Below are 22,767 nucleotides of genomic sequence, written 5' to 3' on the forward strand. Positions count from 1 at the left end.
TGTACAAATGTACTTTCCTTCATCCTCAATTACATTTTAGGGTTTGAGCTTCAGTTGGTATGGGGAAGAGAGTTTGGCACGGTGGAGAGGAAATCAGATAATAAATAGCTACCCCAAATGTATTTCCGAAGAAGCATAATTTCTAGAATTTAGAATCCTATTGCTTTTTATTGTTAGAGCCTGTTACACAAAGTTTGTGGAGCTGATATTTACAGCAAAGCCCAGAAGCACTGCTATAACTAAAGGTTTGTCAGTGATCCCACTGTAAATTTGACATTTCGAGAAATGTTACCAGTGCCGTAAATAACATTGCTAACTGAAAATAATTTCATAGACAACATGCTTTCTTCTTGTGCTTAGATCTTGATAGCAGAATAGCTAGCTTTGTTGAAAAGGCATATCAAAAATAATTTTCGACTGTAATTAACATAGAACTGTCCTTGTGCTATGTAATGCCACACAGGTTCATACAGCTTTGAACCATTGATAACACTTTGCTCAGTTTCCTCCCTCCCTCCCCCCCCCCCCCATTTATGAGATTACATGATGTGTCTGGTGAAATGGTCTCTGGCCCATGCAAGTTTATGGCACAATAAATTTGTCATTCTATAAGATGCCTTTGGAATCTTCAGTGCTTTTGCAGTAATTGTTATATCTCATTCATAACCAGTCCACTAAAACTTATACCACAATGCATTTGTTAATATTATACAGTGGTACCTCAGGTTACATATGCTTCAGGTTACATACGCTTCAGGTTACAGACTCCGCTAACCCAGAAATAGTGCTTCAGGTTAAGAACTTTGCTTCAGGATGAGAACAGAAATCGTGCTCCGGCGGCGCGGCATCTGCAGGAGGTCCCATTAGCTAAAGTGGTGCTTCAGGTTAAGAACAGTTTCAGGTTAAGTACGGACCTCCGGAACAAATTAAGTACTTAACCTGAGGTACCACTGTATCCAGTTGTGATTTTTACTTAGTGGGAAGGGTTTTCCCAGCACAAAAGTACAAATAGTGGCACCCAAATTTTGCTGCTTATCCCCTGTCCCCCATTGCAACCCTGTGCTATAATTCATTCTGTTTCAGAGGGTACCTCATACGAAGAAACAGGTTTTTTGGGGGGTGGCAGGGGACTTAAATAAATGGGGAGGGAGTCAGAGAGAAGTTGTGTCCCAACTTGTTCAAGTGGAAACACATACCACAAAGGCACCGTTGGATACAGCCTCTAGACTTTGTTGTTTTTCCCATACAGCAACATCTTTTGTCAGGTTTTTGATGCAGAATTTTCCTCTTGTCTTGTCTGCTTTTGAACAAAACCCACCCATTTAAATACCCAGTATCTTAATGTCTTTTTTAGATTTAATTTTACAAAAGCAGAAGCAATGGAAAGTCTTATCTGCAATTTTATATGGGCATTTCTTAAGAAATATATTGAAAGTTTATGTCGTTGCACACACAGGCTTTGGATTAATCATGACCGTAACTCTGCATCAAAGTTGTGTCTTATAACGCAGCCAGGTATAGAGCTTTAAAATGAGTAAATCTTGATATATAATTTAAGCTATATATGCCATTTTATGATAAATACAGGACATTTCCAAGGCCTGTTGGCATCTGAGGCGAATGTTGTGATCCAAAGAAACTGGTAGGCAGCTTCCAGAAAAGGCAAACAAAGATTGAAATGGCCAGAGGCAGACAATATGGTCTGGCTGGCAAGATGAACTATAAAACTCAAGGCAATTTACAGTTTAGAATTTGTCTTTGCAATTGGAAATACAGTGGTGCCTCTAGTTGCAGACACGATCCGTTCTGGGGTGCCATTCACACCCCGAAAATTCCACAACTAGAGCGGCGCTTCTGTGCAAACGCAGAGCGCGATAGAGCACTTCTGTGCATGCGCGAAGCGCACAGAACACTTCTGCACACACACATGCGGCAAAACTCGGAAGTATACACTTCGGGGTTTGACACGTTCACAAGCCAAAAAGATGCAACATGAATCTAACGCAACATGACGTACGACTGTACCAAAATACAAAAGCAGTGAGTTGGGGAGAATAAGCAGATCAGGTACCGATACTTTCTTACTCTTATATCAGTACTCTGTGTAGTAATGTCAGTCATGTGGTGTTTGGAAGAAGAAGAGTTTGGATTTGATATCCCGCTATATCACTACCTGAAGGAGTCTCAAAGCGGCTAACATTCTCCTTTCCCTTCCTCCCCCACAACAAACACTCTGTGAGGTGAGTGGGACTGAGAGACTTCAGAGAAGTGTGACTAGCCCAAGGTCACCCAGCAGCTGCATGTGGAGGAGCAGGGAATCGAACCTGGGTCCCCAGATTATGAGTCTACCGCTCTTAACCACTACACCACACTGGCTCTCTGTGCATGTTGATGTGTGTGTTGATGTGCCATTTCAGATCGTGAACGTGTCACGCATAGAGGAAGCCGACAGCCCAGTTATGCTGGTGTATTTTGTGGAGGACCAAGATGGAGAAAGGCTTGGTGCTGTGAAGACATCTGACCTGATTAACAGAGTCGATATTCAGAGGGCTGCCATCATTCTAGGATACCGCATTCAAGGCCCAGTGGCCCAGCGTGAGTCTTCCTAAGAAACACAGTGATAAGTGATCCGTTCAGCATTTTTCAAAGAAGCTGGGGTCGACACATGCAACCATTTGTCACCCCTTGTCACCATGCCAGGGGTGGGAGGAGCCTGAGACTCTCTGTGGTCCGTTCTTGCCCCACTAAACTAAGTGCGATATCTGAACGAATATCTTCATTCGCCCGTTATGCTACTTAATTTGGGTTTGCTTATGGAGACTGGAAAGGATGCGAGTGGCGCTGTGGTCTAAACCACTGAGCCTCTTGGGCTTGCCGATCAGAAGGTTGGCGGTTCGAATTGCTGTGCTGGGGTGAGCTTCCATTGCTCCATCCTAGCTCCTGCCAACCTAGCAGTTCAAAAGCACGCCAAAATGTGCAAGTAGATAAATAGGTACCGCTCCGGCGTTTCTGTGCTCTGCTCTGGTTTTGGTGTCCTGTTGCGCCAGAAGTGGCTTAGTCATGTTGGCCACATGACCTGGAAAAACTGTCTGCGGACAAACACTGGCTCTCTCGGCCTGTAAAGTGAGATGAGCACCGCAACCCCAGAGTCATCTGAGACTGGACTTAACTGTCGGGGCTCCTTTACCTTTTATGGAGACTGGAATTAAGGTAACATAAAGCAGAGTATCTCATTGGTTGTATGTAAAATCTGCCATCACATCAAAAAAGAGGGAACTGCTTTAGGGGGACGCAGGAATAAGATACTAATGCCCCTTGAAGGAATTATAGCAGACATGACTTCAGGCAAAATTAGCTGGGGAAACATATATTACAACTTATTTCCCTTGATTTTCAAGCATTAGTCGTAGGGCTGAAGCTTTTCTACATATCAGTCAATCTAGCTTACGTATATCAGCTGTGCGTCATGATTAATTAGTGATTCCAGTTAATATCAGAAAGAGGAGAGGAGAGCGTATACAACATTGTGAAGCTGAGCTGTCCTCGCATTAAAAATAGCTTTAAACAGCAGGGATATGTAAACTACATTGGAGGATTCAGTACCCCTAAGGCTCACAAGGCTTAATTATGTGTGGGTTTGGTTATGTAACATCTTCACAGAAAATGCATTTCCCTTTTTTGGTTTGCTTATTTATTTATTTCCTTATGCGTCCTGCTTTTCTTTCAAGAAAGTTCCATTGGGAACTGTGCTTTTTCCTGCAGGGCAAGCAGCATTGGGAGAAGGTTTGTTTTTTATTTTATTTACTGATTGCAGTTGTATTCTGCCCTTCCTCCAGGGACCTCCATGGTGGAATACGTGGTTTTCCCTCTCTCATCTTATCACAGCAACCCTGTAGATTAAGCTAAGAAATAGTGAGAGGCCCGTTATCATTAGTGAGCTTCATAGCTGAAGTTGAAGCCCTGCGAGGGAAGCCCCACATAAGAGCACATCTCAGCAATCCATTCTTCAAGTAACCCAATGCACAAACTACTGTGGCAAGGCTTTCCCGGTCCAAGAATGGCCATAGCTTTCAAAGCAGCCCATTGAGTTGTAGGCCTTATTCCCAGATATAGGAGCCACTTACCCACAGCCTCAGAATTCAGCCTCAGATTATTGGCCCCCATCACTCCTTCCAGAGGAGTTGGGATATTAGAGAGGCAATATTATATTTGTTTCTCTGACAAGTAATGCCTGCACAAATTATAAGGATTTGTGGATATTTACAAGGGGCTTTATTTCCTTTCACAGGCAGTAGAATTTTTGTTTGTTTGAATGAAAATAGATTATAGTTTAAATATGTATAAATACAACAATTTTATTATATAAAACTGTGAAGGATTTGTCTTGCTCCGCATCCTATATTTGTAAGAGTAGCTATAGGGAAGACGACTAAGCCTTTAAGCTTGTTATTAAGCTGTTTATTAATATATTTTGATACCTTATTCAGAGTTCTAGAAGAGGTAGCGGTTGCATTGACTTACAGAAGAAGCTTAATTTAATTTTATTGTATTCTTGTAATCATATTATTTGCTATTCAAATAAATATCCCTTTCAGTAAATTCTTAAAGATGATAAGAGCTTAAATAATCAAGAAAGCATGTCAACATGCAGCCCAGAAGACATTTTCTCTAGACTAGCTGCATTGAGATCCTCCAGCAGCAGCCATTGACGCCTGTGAAAATTCTCAACGCCCTAAAGGCGTGGGCCTCTCCAGTCATATACACACACCACATTGAACAACATCTGTCCATTTGGCCATCCAATCACATTGCTAAAACTCTTCTCTCTCCTCTGCTGCTGGTGTTTCCCTTCCCTCCTTGTCTTTTTCAATGTAGCACTCAGCCATCTCTGACCTGTTAATAGCTGTGTGCCTGTTGTTTTCTCTTGCCCCATTACTTGTGAGTAGAGAAGCAACATTTGTCAGATGTCTTGCAACAGTTCAGAGGTTCAGGATTCAAGGCTAGGAATGGCAGTCCTAGAAACCTATCACTGTAGCCTTTTCTCAAGTAATCTGCACACATTGGCTGGTGTCACACTGGATAGCTTCAGTCTCTGTGCATCAGCCCTCCCTATTTCTCGATCTCCATGTGATTTGCTCAAGGTGAACGTGAGCTCTATACATGTAAAGGCATAAGATCTGTAATCAAGATCATACCTGATTTTCAATTCAATTGCTTCTAGGACTACTGAGTGAGTGATACAGAGTGTACATCTGTCCCAGATTCAGAGCCAGTAGGTGGGGAGCAGACTCTAAGCTTTCTTTCATTTTTTAAAATGTCTAGCTCCTTTAAAATGAAAGTTACGAAGCAAAATGTGCAAGCACACATTTGTGAGATATGAGCTTGCCTTTCAGTGATTTTAGCCAGTAAGTAAAGTGAGTGCTATGGTTGATGACTGCTAGAGAGAAATTTAGACATGAATGGGGAGACAGAAAAATAGCTTCAAAATAAGCCAGGAAGCCCCCTCTGCATTATCAAGAAAAGGAACTTCCTGGGTCATTTTGAAGCTGTCTAGGGGTTAGTCTTGGTGCATGTGTTTCTCTCAATTCAAGACAACGGAAGAGGTCTGCCTGGTTCATTCTGAAGCCTTTTGCTTTTTTCATTTTACATGGCAGAAATGTGATTTGTTTCCCAGTTAAAATAAGTGAGAAAGCCAGTATTTTAAAGTAGCTGTCACATGGCAATAGCATGCCCACCCAAAAGCAAAACACAGCAGCAAAGACATGCTCTGTCTCACTCAAGTATAAAGGTAAAGGGTAAAGGGACCCCTGACCATTATGTCCAGTCGTGGCCGACCCTGGGGTTGTGGCGCTCATCTCACTTTATTGGCCGAGGGAGCCGGCATACAGCTTCCAGGTCATGTGGCCAGCATGACTAAGCCGCTTCTGGCGAACCAGAGCAGCGCGCAGAAACGCTGTTTACCTTCCCGCCTATTTATCTACTTGCACTTTGAGGTGTTTTCGAACTGCTAGGTTGGCAGGTATAATTGCATGCAAAAAAGTGTCCTTTTTCTGAGTATGTAAAGTCTTTTCTCTCCCCACCAAACATTTAGTGACCACATGGAGATTATGTGAGAAGAACATCCATGTCTCCATTACTTAAAAAAAAGTCAACATACATTAGAAGTTATGAGATCTTATGATCACACACCACTAGGGTATTCTAACGCTTTCCCCCCTTACTTTTGCAGCTGTGGACAGAGTCAAAGAGTCACCTCCAGAGTCGCAGAACAACCTCTGGATTATTGTTGGTGTTGCAGTCCCAGTAGCTGTGGTATTGCTGATCATCATCATTTTATACTGGAAGCTCTGCCGCTCTGACAAGCTGGAATTTCAGCCGGACACCATGAGCAACATTCAGCAAAGACAGAAGGTAATGGCGCCAGACATGGGTGAGAATGTCCTGGGGAAACTAGAGTTATCAAGGCTGTTGGGCAACAGATTGGAGGGGAAACTCCTCTCATGTATTGCCTCAGGAAAAACTCTTCTTTGGGGAATTGAAGGATGCTCCCCATGACCAGGGAACCCCGTCAACATCATTTTGAAACTTTATATCACTAAAATATTGAAATATATTTCCCCATATGATACTTTTGAGAGAGCGAGAGAACAACTGTTGTTCGACTTAGTTGTCATGGTTGATAAATAAGATAAGTAGCGCCTTTATAGACTATATATCTCTTGTCGGCCCCCATGTCTGAGAGGAAAAACTGGATTAGGGTGATACCTTTTTATTGAGTATGTGTTTGTTAGTGTGTGAGTTACTGAGACCAGAAGCTACTTCTGAGGAAATATTTCTGACACAGCTGTTTAGACTGTTGGGCGAATTGGAAAAAATATGTGTACAAAACAGATATACACCTGGCCTACGGGTTATGTTTTAATGTCTCCATGTATGTTTATTCTATTTTCCAACAATTTAAGAACAGGTGAAAATATCAACAAGGTGGTCAGCATGGCGTATACGTGGCAGGGGGTGGGTCCCGGCATTTTACACTATCCGTACTTCATGTGTCCATGTCCCCCACTTTTTCAAATTATTTCTATCCATTGTGATAGAATTCTCTTGGTCTCCAAAGTAGGTAAAAATGGGTTTTGGCTTCGCGCCCTTAAATGCATTCTAACAGATAAGAACTGCAGGATATTTTGTTGCAGAGATGTTTTAGCCGAAGGTCGGTGAGACTGTGAGCTACACCTCTTCCAGCAAAACAACAACAACAATAAGGTTCCAGACAGGAATGAAACTAAAAAGTCTCACCCAACAGCCTATTAGTGAAATTATTATTTCTTTTATCATGACTGATAGAAAGCTTAAAAGGAAGAAAAAGAATACAGACACATAACAAACTCAGTACAGTGGTACCTCTGGTTAAGTACTTAATTCGTTCTGGAGGTCCGTTCTTAACCTGAAACTGTTCTTAACCTGAAGCACCACTTTAGCTAATGGGGCCTCCTGCTGCTGCTGCGCCGCTGCACGATTTCTGTTCTCATCCTGAAGCAAAGTTCTTAACCGGAAGCACTATTTCTGGGTTAGCGGAGTCTGTAACCTGAAGCGTATGTAACCTGAGGTGTATGTAACCTGAGGTACCACTGTACTACTAATGTGTATTAAGAAGGTTGCCAGAAGCAAGAAAATTTGTCATAATTGCTGAATGGGGTTGTGAGTTTCTGCTCTTAGTCTTTCTCCTAGTATTGATTGACTGATTGATTGATTGATTGCATTGATTGGATTTATAACCTGCCTTTTTCGCCAAGGCACTCAAGATGGCATACATGGTTCTCCCCCTCCTTACTTAATCCCTATAACAACCATGTGAGGTTAGGCTGAGAACCAGTGAGTCGCCCAAGATCACCCAGTGAGCCTCATGGCCAAGTGAGGATTCGAACCATGGTCGCCCAGGTCCTAGTCTAACACTCTAACCACCACACCACAACTCGCAACACTGTGGTTGGAGACGTTAACTGCATACAGCAGTGGCAGAACTGCATGGTATAGCGGCACAGTCCCATACCTACCACACGAGTTCTGGGCCACAATTATGTGAATGTGATTGCAACGTACAGCAGTACGGCAGAAGCTACAGCTATTTAGGCTGTGTTAGGCAAACATTCTGGGCACCCTGGTTGCGGAGAATAGATCCAAGCACTAACCACAGTACTCATGACTGTCAGGTCTTTGTGTGAGCGGCAGTCATAACATCACAGTCTTCTTGTGCCCAGAGACTGGTAGGCTGCAGGAGTCCTGCGCTATGTGCCGTACTCTCTGCTGGCCTTAATTAATGATGTGAAAGATGAGAGAGGTAGAAAGTGTTTACTGTTGTGAAGTCACCAGAACAAATGAACGACAGCCCGCACTTCTCTCTTCGTTGTTGAGTCTGAATGGTGGAATCGAGGTCAGTCACAGTTATAACCTTAGACGAACTTCTGAACCAGTGACTTCTGTGTTCTCTGTTTTCCTTTGTCTGTGTTGATAATTCAAGGCAGAATTCTGCCTGGGAGAGGCAGGTGTACGGTTTGAGTTCTAAATCCTATCAGGTATTGAAACCACTTGCAGTGCTTTGGATAAGGGCTTTAAAAATAAATAAAAAGAAGTAGCTCCTTCAAATGCAAACTACAGAATTCACCTAGGAATCTTTGAGTTGAATACATGTGTTACATGCATTAAGACCATAGTGCCAGTCCTGTAAACAAGTGGAAAGGGGATATCCTGATCAATTTGAAGGTGTTTGTAATACCTGCAAATTATAGCGTAAATGAAATCGCACAAATAGATAAATTTCCCTCTTCATATATACCTGTCTGAAGCAGGGACTTGCACATCTTTTCCAGGAGATTTGTGTGTTGGAATCATAGAACTGCAATGCAGGAACCTCAACTCAAGCATCCATGACCGATAGCCATCCAATTTCTGCTTTAAACCTCCAAGGAAGGGAGTCCACAATCTCCCGAGGGAGACCATTCCACTGTTGACCAGCTCTTACTGTCAGAAAGTTCTTCCTGATTTTAGTCAGAATCTCCTTTCTTGTAACTTGAAGCCATTGGTTTGAGTCCTACCCTCCTAAGCAGGAGAAAACAAGCTGGCTCCATCTTCTTTGTGAGATAATTGAAGATGGCTATCATATCTCCTCTCAGTCTCCTCTTTTCCAGGCTACACATGCCCAGCTCCTTCAACCGTTCCTCATAAGGCTTAGATTTAGGAAGGAGAGCCCACTCTTCCTGTATTATCATCAGTGTCCAAAGTTACTTCCAGTCAGATCCCCAAAGTACTCTGTCAACTCAGGCTTCAAGAAAATTGGTTCCTCCTGGAACAATATACTATTTTAGGCTTAGGTTCACCAACTGCTAACGGCTTTTCATGCTTCAGAGATCTTTCGCATTTACAAATGGACCAGAAACAGTTGAATCAGCTTGGTTCATTTTTCACTCTTTTATTCTTTCTTGCTGTGGAATGCTATATACTTTTTTCTCCTTTCCTTCAGTTCATCTGTAAAATTCTTCATTTGGATATTAGCATAAACTTGTGGCTTTTTCTATAAGTGTAGACTCTGTGATCTGTAGAACATGAGTATTAAACATGAAGAACCTTGAAGAGCCACAATATTCTCTCATAAATTAAAAAGGACCATAAAGGCCTAACTATTGTCTACCTAACCCTTAACATTCATATTGAGTAAAATACGATAATTCATGTCATAGACTTTCTCTGGCATAGTGCAAAAGGAGCCAATGTCTTCAACAGCTACCTTCATGTAGCCTATAACGAATCTATTTGTAGGTAGGTGGAACAGTATAATAAAACTAGCTGTGAGTTTCTGACATGGGTGCTTTGAAAGGTGGATAAATCTCAGCCCTTACCGCTCCAGTAGATTCTGAGACACAGCAGCCTTTTTAGCTCAAAGAGCTACGTAAAATATTAAAGATCCACTCTGTAAGTCACCATGCATTTTAAGAACTTCACCTTGATGTGATCTGTTTTGTCATGTTGGATAAGGATTTCATTTCCTTGAGAAATAAAATTAAATCAGCGGTGACATTTATAAATCACTTCAGTTTTTGTCTCCCCTATTTTCAGCCTGGAAATACGTCATTTCCTTAACTAGATGAATATTCTTAAATGGCAACGGTGCGTGTGCATGTGCATGCACGCACACACACAAAAGTTTTCAGATGAAATGATTTTTTCTTAGTTGATGAAGCTTCATCCCAAATCAGTCACATATGAGAATTGCCAAATATGTTCTGCTGATATGCAGACAAGACTCTGTATCAGGGCTGAGCAACCCACTCCCTGGCTCCCATCCAACACAGAGAGACAGAGTCTCTTACTTGTAATTAAGAATGAGATCTTTAGTCAGGCAAGCAACGGCCCAGGCTTGGCAGGAGGCGCAGTGTTCAGGAGTGACGATTTAGGAGTCCGAGAGCAAGGCAAGAAGTTCAGAAATGGACAGAAGCAACGGAGATGTCTCAACAAGTTTCCCTGTCTCTCCTACCAAGCTTTTAAAGATTAGGTGTAGCGTGGTCACTCACAGTACTTGCCTTGCAGGAAAAACGAGATTGCAAGGGTGTGATCCATTGCGGCGGGTGGGTCTGTGAAGGTGGCATCTGGTTCTAGGCTGTTCTGGCTCTAGTTCAGTTGCTGTTCACTCACCCCTGATGGTTGATCAGACCCTCCCCAGGCTCCACTGAGGCTCTATGCTGTGGAAGAAGGTTGGCATCCCTGCTCCCACTTCCAAAGTGGTTGACGTTGGGGTGGAAAGTAGAGATCCTCTCCTTCCAACCCAGGTTCTCACAATTCAGTCAGTCCTTCCCCCTCTGTTTCTTCTTCCTCAACGAAGGTCGACGCTGGTGGTGCTACAGCCCTCACGGCACCCACAGCCCCAGGCCTGCCCTTCAGGTACTTGTTGGAATCCTTCCTTTCCTTCCTAAGCCATTCTCCAACTCTCATGATTGAATGAATGCATTTGAACTGTAGGGTTTACTTACAAGCGAAAATGCATAGGATTGTGGCACAAATGAGATTTTTGTATCTTGACCAAAGACTCAACATTGCGCTAGGTGGTAAAATATATTCCTTTGCAGATGCCGCTAAGAATGCAAAGACGTAGATATTTTGTTATTTATTCGTCCTTTATCCTTCTCTCTGTTGCCTTGACGAATAGCAGCATGCATCTATTATCACACTTTGAAGATCAGGCTGGGATATAAAGTCTGCGGCTGAGTTTCTGCTGACCCTAAACTGAAGTCATTTCCGCACAAGTGCTTTGCTTATTGGCTTTTAATTTCCTACAGATTTTTTAAAAGACAACTGGATTCAAAGCATTTCTTCAAGCTCTGTTTTGTGGGTGGGTGTGTTTCCTATTTCCCACCACCACCAGTTTTCCAGAACTGTGTACACTAGCATTTTTGCCAGGTCATAATTCACCAAGACGTTTTTACAGGGTCTCCAGAGCTGCTCACAGATTCGCTGCCAAAGCTGAAATATTATTATTCCTGGGATCAGATATGGGTCCTTACTCATTAAGCAGTGTGCTTTGGCAGCTTCCATATCAGTTTGTACATATCCTAAGCAGAACAAAAGGGCATTTTGCACATGGGAGCGCGTATATAAATAATACTTGCGTAGATAGCACATGTTCATTTACCTATATCTACAGGAAAATAAGTAAATTATCTTACACAGTTATTGCCTACGTATTGTACCAATACTTGAGTACAGGATTAATATATAAATCCTGCTTTTCCTTTACACAAAGGTGTTGTTACTCAAAGCAGCGAACAAAAATAAGAATTTATTTATTATTATTATTATTTATTAGATTTATAAACCGCCCTTCATCAAAAGATCTCAGGGCGTCTCGCAAGATAAAAACACAAGTAAATAGTTAAAACAAAAAGAACAAAACAATAGCACAAACATATTTAAAAGGTTGTAGAATATTAATTATCCAAAGGCCTGGTTGAAGGAACAAAAAGAACGGCGGTAGTCTTAACTGCTAAAACAGAGGTTATTGCCTGGGCTAAACTGGTCAAGCTGTTCCAGGAATGATCACAGCTGTTTTATCAGCCAAAGCTGGTTAAAGATGCTCCCAAACCGTGAGGCCATCTGGAAGTCCAATGACAAACCTGAATGCAGGAGAACCTCCAGACTATGTACCTGCTCCATGGTAGGCAATTGACCCAGCTTATCCGATACAAGAACCACAAACCCACAGAGCCTCTTGCCTTGCCAGGATTCAAGCTCAGTTTATTTTCCCTTTCCCCTCTTCCAGCCCACCATGGCACCCAGGCACCAGTCCAGTGTTTGCACAGCCGCTCCTGCGAGAAGCGAAACCAATTAATAGGGAAGAGAAGATGAAGCTCAGTAGCCTGATCCAGTCTGAAGGGAAACCAGAAGTAGGCTGTAAGCTTTCAAAGCAGCAGATGAGTTTGAAAACAGTGATGGCATTCAGAAGTTCTCAGGGTGCTGTGGTCAGAGCCGTATGTACCAATGGCACCCCCAGTTCTCCAGTTAAAATGCAACTTAAAATGCAGCCTCATTTTAAAAGTAGCCGATAAATCAAGACCATAAGGGGAGGGAAACATAAGGTTCAGACTGAGTCCAAAACAAAGGCCAGGTGGAACAGCTCTGTCTTGCAGGCCCTGCAGAAAGATGTCAAGTCCCGCAGGGCCCTAGTCTCTTGTGATGGAGCGTTCCACCAAGTCGGGGCCAGTACTGAAAAGGCCCTGGCCCTAGTTGAGACCAATCGAACCACCTTGTGACCTGGGACCTCCAAAATGTTATTTGTGGACCTTAAGGTCCTCCGCGGGGCATACCAGGAGAGGCAGTCCCATATGTACGTGGGTCCTAGGCTGCATAGGGCTTTAAAAGTCAAAATCAGAATCTTAAACCTGTGTGCTATTTGCACATAGACTCACAGAATGGCAGAGTTGGAAGGGGACCACGAGGGTCATGTAGTCCAACTCCTTGCAATGCAGGAATCTTTTGCCCAACGTGGGGCTCAAACCCACGATCCTTAGATTAAGAGTCTCATGTGCTTCCAACTGAGCTTGTTCCCTGCTTGTTCGCTTCCTGTAGGCATCTGCATGGCCACTGACCCTGCAGGCCATTCTTATGGGAGGAAGAAACGGATTGGAATATGTGGGTTCCAAGCAGAAGAACTTCGCAATGCAATGTTTTGCCACGGCCCTCACTTCTGTTATTTATCACATGTTTATCTTGCCCTCCAAAAAAGGTTAGGGTAGTGTATACGGGTTCCTGCCTCTTTACCCTCACGCCAAGCCTGTGAAATAGAATAGCACGATTCTCTCAAAGTCTCTTGGTGTTTAAGTGGCAATTCAAATCCAGGTCTCCCTGTCTTAGTTGAACACATTAACAATCACAAAGCACTGGTCTTTTTTTCCCTTCCTTTCTTTTTTTAATAAAAGCAATGAAGGGATTGGGTATAACAGACAAGATGATTTTTATCATCAAAACTGCAAGTTTCCCAGAATCAAGTCAGGAAATTGTGGGTGTAAATTTGGAAATGCACACTTTGAATGTGACATAAATTAGTGTGAAAAGAGGAAGTGGAGGTAATGGCACATATTCATAGCAAACTGTGACCCACTGACAAGCGTGACGGATGTATCAGCACGGTGGGGCGCATCTTAGGATATGCAGAAGTACTTTTAAAAAAACAAACATAAAAGGGCAACCTCCCACAAGGAAAACAAACCCAGTCAACAACAACAACAACAACAACAACAATTATTATTATTATTTATACCGCGCCCATCTGGCTGGGTTTCCTCAGCCACTCTGGGCGGCTTCCAACAAAATATTAAAATACAGTAATCCATCAAACATTAAAAGCTTCCCTAAACAGGGCTGCCTTCAGATGTCTTCTAAAAGTCTGGTAGTTATTGTTCTCTTTGACATCTGGTGGGGGGGGGGGGTTCCACAGAGCAGGTGCCACTACCGAGAAGGCCCTCTGCCTGGTTCCCTGTAACTTTGCTTCTCGCAATGAGGGAACCTCCAGAAGGCCCTCGGCGCTGGACCTCAGTGTCCAGGCTGAACAATGGGGGTGGAGACGCTCCTTCAGATATACTGGGCCGAGGCCGTTTAGGGCTTTAAAGGTCAGCACCAACACTTTGAATTGTGCTTTGAAACGTACTGGGAGCCAATGTAGGTCTTTCAAGACCGGTGTTATGTGGTCTTGGCAGCCGCTCCCAGTCACCAGTCTAGCTGCCGCATTCTGGATTAGTTGTAGTTTCCGGCTCACGTTCAAAGGTGAACGCATTGCAGTACAGTGGTGCCTCGCAAGACGAAATTAATTCGTTCTGCAAGTTTTTTCTTGCGAGTTTTTCGTCTTGCGAAGCACGGTTTCCCATAGGAATGCATTGAAAATCAATTAATGCGTTCCTATGGAGACCGCCTTCAGACCAGGTCCGGGGACAGTCTTCTGAAGGCTGGCGGGGTGCTTCAGAGCGCCCCTCGCGCAGGGCAGACATTCGCAGCTTGGGGAGCCCTGCAGGACTTCCCCGCAGGGCTCTCCAAGCTGCGGATAGGGGTAGCAGGCTGCTATCCGCAAGCTGCGGATAGGGGCAGCATGCTGCTATCCGCAGCTTGGAGAGCCCTGCAGGGAACTCCTGCAGGGCTCCCCAAGCTGCGGAAGTCTGCCCGGCGTGAGGGGCGCTCTGAAGCAGAGCGCCCCTCGCGCGGGGCAGCAGGCTATCCGCAGCCTAGGCAGCCCTGTGGGAACTCTTCTGAAGGCTGGCGGGGGAGAAGGGCTTTCCCATAGGGAAATTCGTCTTGCGAAGCCGCTAAAAATCGGAAAACCCTTTCGTCTTGCGGGTTTTTCGTTTAGCGAGGCATTCGTCTTGCGGGGCACCACTGTAGTCCAAGCGAGAGATAACCAGAGCATGCACCACTCTGGCGAGACAGTCCGCGGGCAGATAGGGTCTCAGCCTGCGTACCCGATGGAGCTGGTAAACAGCTGCCCTGGACACAAAATTGACCTGCGCCTCCATGGACAGCTGTGAGTCCAAAATGACTCCCAGGCTGTGCACCTGGTCCTTCAGGGGCACAGTTACCCCATTTAGGACCAGGGAGTCCTCCACACCAGCCTGCCTCCTGTCCCCCCAAAACGGTACTTCTGTCTTGTCAGGATTCAACCTCAATCTATTAGCGACTGAGCATGCTTAGTGCTCTCACAGTGTCGGCTGGAAAAGAAGAAGGGGAAATTGGGATGGGGAAGAGTAAATTGACTTTTTTAAGTCCCCAAGACAGGAGTGAGAAATCTGTGGCTCTCAAGATGCAGCTCCCATATAACTCCAATCATTCCTGGCCACTGGCTATACTGGCTGGGGCTGATGGGAGTTAGAAATCCAACAACAGGCCACAGGTTCTCCACCATTTCCCTAAGAGCTTATAATATCCCACAGGAAAATATGCCTGGCTGGCTGGGATCCTGAAGTGGAGCACTCCTGTTAAGGGATGGAGAGCCACTGCAACATTTTGTTGCAGGGTCCTACTTGTGTCTGTACTATTGACCCGAAAGCCTGATTGCATTAGCTATCTGCATAATATTCAAGGAAGTAGACAGAAAGCATATTTGCCTTTAATGCTTATTATCCCCATCTGCTGGTTCAGATTGAGAGTGCATCTTTCTCCAACCTGTTATGCAATACAGACAAGGCAGGGGGAACACCATACTGTTCAGCACTAAGCAACTCGTTTTGTTTAGTGTTGTGTGGCTGAAAAAAATAAAGATTCCATGCTATTTTTCATAAACATAACTAATAGAACACGTGAATGACATTTCTGTTTATTTGATTTATGTGTACACGTTTGCATTTCTGGAAATCTCAGGTTTGCATTAAGAACGACACCCCCCGTTAATTGAATAAATGAGAATGAACTGTTTTTGCGCTCTTGCACTCTAAGGCACAGTTTGTTAATCATGAACATGCTTCCCACATCGTGTGCGGCTTCCCTCACCCGTCTGGGTGCTGCATGTGGCACAGCAACGTCATAGTCTGGTTTGCTGTGACGGGTCAACCCGGATCGTGGTTTGTTTATGTGATGTTCCTGGGGTCCCCTACAATGTCCTGTCCTCAGGTGGTCACAAAGGTCAGTCCCACAGCTACTCTGCTGTGCCCAGACATCTCTTAAAATACCTGATAACACCATGTAAGTGACTTTATAGAGGGCTGTAAGGCTCTCTCTTTATATTCTTACTCAAATACATCTACACCCAGTCAGATGGGCGGGGTATAAATAATAAATTATTATTATTATTATTATTATTATTATTATTATTATTATTATTACACAAGACATTGTGGTGAAATAGGCTTACCTTAACATCTACCTTGACCAGAATGCAATGTTATAATGTAAACATACCGTATTTTTCGCCCTATAGGGCGCACTGGCCCATAGGGCGCACTTATTTTGGGGGGGGGGATAAAGAAAAAAAAATATCCCCCCCAAGCCCCAAAGAGCAAAGAAGCCATGACAGCGAGCGGGATAGCTGTCCTGGCTTCGTTTTTAGCCTCGGGGCTGGGGGTCCGGGAGCTTGCGGGGCTGGGGGCGGGGAAGCCCGAGCTTCCCCTGACCCCAGCCCCCAGAACGCGTCCGAGAGCGATGGCGAGGTTGCGCGCAACTTTGCCATCACTCTCAGAGCTTGCGGGGCTGGGGGTGGGGGAAGCCGGAGCTTCCCCTGACCCCAGCCCCCAGAACAGGTCCGAGAGCGATGGCAAAATTGCGCACAACTTTGCCATCGCTCTCGGAGTTTGCGGGGCTGGGGAAATAGCGCTCGAAGCCTGGGGCGTGCTGAACTCAGCGCGCCCCAGGCTTCTGGGTGCAGGCAGCTCTCCCATGGCTTGCGGAGAGCTTCCTGAAGCCTGGAGAGCGAGAGGGGTTGGTGCGCACCGACCCCTCTCGCTCTCCAGGCTTCAGCAAAAGCCTGCATTTGCCCCATAGGACGCACACACATTTGCCCTTCATTTTTGGAGGGGAAAAAGAGTGTCCTATAGGGTGAAAAATACGGTATATCTTACTAAGGAGCGTAGTATATACAGAGTTTAAAGCTTTCTACATAGATTTCCATTACCTCTCACTTTGTCTCTCACAACCACTCCTCACCTCAACTGCCATTTTTTTAAACTGGTAGTTTCTACCTGCCACTCACTTCAACTCTGCCCTTCTTTCCAGTCTATAGGATGCGGGTGGCGTTGTGGTCTAAACCACTGAGTCTTTTGGGCTTGCCGATTGGAAGGTCGGCGGTTTGAATCTGCACGACAGGGTGGGCTCCTGTTGCTCTGTGCCTGCTCCTGCCAACCTAGCATTTTGAAAGCACACCAGTGCAAGTAGATAAATAGGTACTGCTGTGGCGGGAAGACAAACGATGTTTCTGTGTGCTCTGGTTTCCGTCACGGTGTTCCATTGTGCCAGAAGCGGTTTAGTCATGCTGGCCACATGACCCGGAAAGTTGTCTGCGGACAAACGCCGGTTCCCTTGGCCTGAAAGCAAGATGAGCACCGCGCCCCATAGTCGCATAGTTTCTTTCCATTCTACTCCCCTGTGGTCAACCATTCTTGCACTAGCACTTGTGTCACAGTTTGTTCCAAACAAGCCATGAGTTGCAAGCCAGAAATAAGCCAACAATGAACTGTTGCTTATTTCGGATTTACCACTCGTCTTTCAAACAAACCACAATCCAGGTTCATACAAGGCAACTTGCTATGCTGTAATGTCGCTTGTACCATGAACATGGAGGCTTGTTTGAGTTTAAGCTGTGGTTCAGAAGAAAGTGTATCTTAGTGTGATATGCAAACTAGTTCATTATGAGCAAATGGAAGGTGTGCCCAAAGCAGAAATGCCAAATTGCGGGAGGAGGCAATGGTGCCCAATGGCCTCTCAAGCCTCTGGGCATCTCTCTAGCACCTACTCATATCTTCCTCCTTTCCCCACAATTTGCCTTTTGGGGAACGTGTTCTCCAGCTATTTTTTGTGTGTGAGAGGTGCCTCTGGACATTGTAGACACACACTCTGTATTTCATTGTGGGGTTTGTCCCTTTTTTAGGGCTTTGCTTCTGGACATTGTTCAAAGAGGTGGTTCAGGACCTCTTTCACAAGATATTGATTTTGGACAGCAGAAGTGGTTTCACTTTGTGTAACAAAAATCCAGATCACACCCATACTTTCAGGGTGTCTCTCCCTACCCCCCACCCCTGGTAGTTCATGTATTTCTGTTCTGTTTTCGTGGTATTATGTCATCCTGCAGGACTTACCAGCCAGATTTTAGTTTGCATGTTTTACCGTATTGCCTCATTATTATTTTTTGTCTTCCCCTTTTCAATTTTTTTTAACACTCTAGCTGCAAGCCCCCAGTGTGAAGGGCTTTGATTTTGCAAAGCAGCATTTAGGGCAGCACAACAAGGATGACATCCTGATCATACATGAGCCAACTCCTCTACCGGGACCAATTAAGGACACCACACCCTCCGAAAACGGTGACCTGCCGAGCCCCAAAGCAAAGATCTCTTCAAAGCCATCCAAGAATGTCCGACACAGAGGGAGGTCAGTTCAGTTGATGAGAAACTGCTTGGCATGGATTAAAGTTAATTAGTTATGGGGGATTATTTTTGCTTCATAAGGGCTTTTATTTCTCAGTTTGAATAGCCTTTGCTCAGGAAGTTGCCTTTTACATTAATCCACCAGGATTTGTGTCTCGTTCTTTTTTTAGGTTCTTCTGCTGCGCTTCTTAATTGTAGTGATTTTTCACTTAGAAGTATGTGATGAGCCAGGATAGGCAGTGGGCATGTGGGCACTAAATGTGATTGCACAGCTAAACTGTCTGATCTTTTTAGCCTTTACAACCTGGTGGGTAAACGGACAGAAGTCAATTCATAGCTAAAATCCGAGGTGATTTTTTCAATCCCTGCCTTGTTCACCTCTTAAATGCTCATTTCAATTCCAAATTGGATTGCTCATGGAGACCATAAGACTAGCAAGACACAAAAGCCCCCTTTGTGCCATTAAGAGAAAGTGCTTCCTGGCCCCACCCCTGACGCCACCCCTGTGTGCTGGCTCAGCTCTTCCCCCCAAATGCCTATGCTCTCAGGGTGGGTATCTGCTAAGGGTCACATGTGCTCAGCACATGGAAGTCTTGAGAGCAGCACTAGCCAGTGCATGTTTTGCATGTGGGAGGGGGCTACAGTGAGCCCAGTTCCTAGAGGTTGGCTGCCTCTGTATATGGAGGGACTATTTTAGTTTATGGATGGATTGATACTATTTATAGGCTTGCATACAACCAAAGTATAGCAGTGGCTTATATTATAAACAAGAACAAGTTTTTTAAAAATAAAATAAAAATCACCACCACAGTAAAAATGCAACAACATAAATTAATAAAACAGAGCTATAGAGTCAGAAAACAGAAAGCACTTTGTAAGCAGGTTGCATAGCATTAAATCAGTTAAAAACACAATGCAGAGGAATAGAAAGCTTACAGAAGCTAAACAAGTCTTGTGTCTGAATGAGAAGCCGCCTGAGAACACTTTGTGTACCGCCTTGGGTTCTGTCATGGAAGAAAGGTAAAATCTAAACATACAAAATAATATACAGCCATTTTTGTTTTTGTTTTTCTTTGTTTGTTTGGGATCTGATGCCTGCAGAGTTTCCCCATCAGATGCTGACTCCACAGCAAGTGAGCAGTCCAGTGGCCGAGAAACAGGAGAAGGGCCTGCAAGACCACAGATAGCTGCAAATGAAGTGAAGCCACACAGAGTCAACAAGTCTGGTATGTTGCCTTCTCATGCACCACACTCTTCTTCCTGTCTCTATTCACACAGGTGTGCCAGGAATAGGGAATCTGCTAAGTCATTTGTCTGGGCGCAGCTTGAAATGCATCTATTATTATTATTATTTATATATACCGCACGGCTAGAAGGCAAAATGACATCATAGAACAGAGAAATACATTTAAATGATGCAGTTGAATAAAGCCACACTCAACGGACAGCTTACAGAATTTTAAGCCATGATGTCTGTACAATTGTGTGGTATTCTATCCCAGTGCTGTAGTCATTCAGATCTGATTCAGTCCTTAAAAACAACAACAACATGCAGTGCATTTCTCCAGAATGCAGGTGGTGATGGTGATAGGTGGTTTAAAGCAGTCACACCTCAAAAAAAAAAACCCTGTGTATCTCACAGTGAAGCATCATGGAAGCATGCATTCATTCTGCATTGCTACTGTGCACTCATAAAAAACCTGTGCCATTTGCTTTTTTAAACATTTGAATCAACTCCCTTTTGTTGAAATTTGGAAATTGATATACCTGTGTTCTTTGTGGGAGCATCTGGCTCTCCTTCTGTCACTACTTGCTGAATTATAATGACACTGTTTTTATCTTTCTCTTGATGCTCCAGGAGTAAACCGAGTGGGTAAGTTTCCCCTAAAAATGTGCAATAAGCCTAAGATGAGAGAGTCTTAATTGTAAATGTGTGTGGAGAGGGCTTGGCTTTCAGTGCCTAATAGCTAGGGCTGGCTTTTGGATGTTTCCTCATGTTATAGCCAATGGGAACCATTAAAGGCATCCCATCTGCCAGTAAAGGATAAACTAATTATATGCACATAGGAAGTTGCTTCCGTTTTACCTATTCTTGGCTGAAAGCGACTCTCTTGTTGGCATCTGTCATATCACTTGCTACCTGGCTATTCAACTGGAGATGACAGGAACTGAATCTCGGCCTTCTGCATGCAAAACATGGGCTCGGTTGCTGAACTGTTCCTCTCCCTTCTATAGGATACATGTTAATGGGTGTAATCCTGCCCCACTGTTCATAAACAAGTCCTGTTTGAGAAGGGAAAAATAGAATGGGGTAGCCAGATGTGATTGAACTGTTTTCCCTCCTGGTATTTCCAAATGCTTCTTTCACCCCCTACAGAATTTCGTGTGTGTGGTTACCTGTTTCTAAAAATGGCTTTGCTGTGCTCCTTAAAATGAAAACGACAACTCTGGGGCATTGTTATATGCACATATTTAGCCCTTAAGCCACATCAATGCGGGAGAGAACACAAGACTCATACATGTAATACGTTTAGCATTGTATTGTCCATCTCAGTTTAGCCTTTTCCAGCCTTTTTGAATCTCATCATCTTCTCAATTTGTCAAAGATTAAATGGGCTGTTCATTGAGAAGTATCATGTGGCTTCTATAAGGAAAACCTTTTAAGCCCTGGAAAGTGCAGTGAAACTATTTTTGGCATAAGGAGCGATTCTGGCTGTAGTGGATAAACCTTCTAGGAATTAATTAACTTGTACTGTGTGCAGCGTTTGAACTGCCCTCTATTTGTCTTTCTCGGTGTATTTATCGTAGGCCCTTTTCCATCCACAAAATAGAAGAGCTTCCTGCTCTCAGCTCTCCTCTACCCCACACCACACTTAAACCTGTAGCTGCAAGGGTGATACAAACACAGAGAAACAGACAGACAGACAGATTGAGACAGAGAGACAGAGAAATGTTGAAAGCACTGCAGAACTAGCTTCAAAATATTCAAGTAACAGTGTGAGTCGCCCAGAGGAAAACAAAGCCGTTTATTTTTTATTTTTAAGGGCCTTTCTAGACTGCTGTGGAGCCCTAAACAAGGGCCCCCAAATTGGTGTACAGTACAGGAAAACAAGAGAATCGTTGAACAATTCAAAACATTACAAGCAACATCTAAGCAAAGAATGAGCACAGAGAACAGAACAATTATCTAAAGGCCTTGCCTGTCTTCTTACAATATCTCTCTCACACTCTCTCTCTCTCGTGTGTGTGTGTGTGTGTGTGTGTGTGTGTGACAACCCTGTACACTCATGTTATTAGTGTTGTGGTAATTTGCTTTTGTTCAAAAGGTGTAATTCAGATGGTGAGCCAATCTCTTGATGCCGAATTTTTTTTTTGCAAAACCTTCCATTCTGTGGGGCTTGAAACAATATTTACTACCTTTCATTCATACTTTTAAAAATTCAGGCCCTCCGCAGATCAGCAATGGAACAGAGCAACACTCTTCAGCCTCCATCTTTGAGCATGTGGACAGAATGTCGCGTTCCTCGGAGGTCAGCCGAAGGGTTCCTAGCAAGATCCAGTTGATTGCCATGCAGCCAATTGCAGCACCTCCGATTCAGAACCAGCCACTTGCTGACCGAGTAGCAGAGACCAACAAGATTAACAAGGAGGTAATCAATCCCTTTGGTAAACTGCTTTACGGCCTGTGAAAACACCTTGCACTAAGAGCATCGATACACCATGGATGTATAGAAAATATTGTTTTTACACCATACAAGTAAAGAACTCTTATGCATCTTTAACGCAGGTGGCGCTGTGGGTTAAACCACAGAGCCTAGGACTTGCCGATCAGAAGGTCAGCGGTTCGAATCCCTGTGACGGGGTGAGCTCCTGTTGCTCGGTCCCTGCTCCTGCCAACCTAGCAGTTTGAAAGCACATCAAAGTGCAAGTAGAGAAATAGGTACCGCTCCGGCGGGAAAGTAAACGGTGTTTCCGTGCGCTGCTCTGGTTCGCCAGAAGTGGCTTAGTCATGCTGGCCACATGACCCGGAAGCGGTACACCGGCTCCCTCAGCCAATAAAGTGAGATGAGCACTGCAACCCCAGAGTCGGCCACGACTGGACCTAATGGTCAGGGGTCCCTTTACCTTTACTAACAGTCATGGCTTCCCCCAAAGAACCAGGGAGCAG

At 44.2% G+C, this 22,767-nt stretch overlaps 1 protein-coding gene across 3 annotated transcripts in view; it reads left to right on the top strand.

Moving 5' to 3' along the window:
- KIAA1549 overlaps positions 1 to 22,767 on the top strand; it is a 111,294-nt gene that overhangs the window by 70,472 nt on the left and 18,055 nt on the right. For 2 of the 3 annotated variants that reach the window (XM_083574186.1, XM_083574184.1), the window contains exons 9-14: positions 2,418 to 2,595; positions 6,230 to 6,411; positions 18,401 to 18,603; positions 19,701 to 19,825; positions 20,458 to 20,472; positions 22,044 to 22,249. In XM_083574186.1, coding sequence (XP_083430312.1) covers positions 2,418 to 2,595; positions 6,230 to 6,411; positions 18,401 to 18,603; positions 19,701 to 19,825; positions 20,458 to 20,472; positions 22,044 to 22,249 — 909 coding nt within the window. The remainder of the gene's footprint in view (positions 1 to 2,417; positions 2,596 to 6,229; positions 6,412 to 18,400; positions 18,604 to 19,700; positions 19,826 to 20,457; positions 20,473 to 22,043; positions 22,250 to 22,767) is intronic. The other variant, XM_083574185.1, reaches the window with a different exon arrangement.

The sequence above is a fragment of the Podarcis filfolensis genome (genome assembly GCF_964270895.1).
Source record: "Podarcis filfolensis genome assembly, chromosome: 10".
NCBI classification, from domain to species: domain Eukaryota; kingdom Metazoa; phylum Chordata; class Lepidosauria; order Squamata; family Lacertidae; genus Podarcis; species Podarcis filfolensis.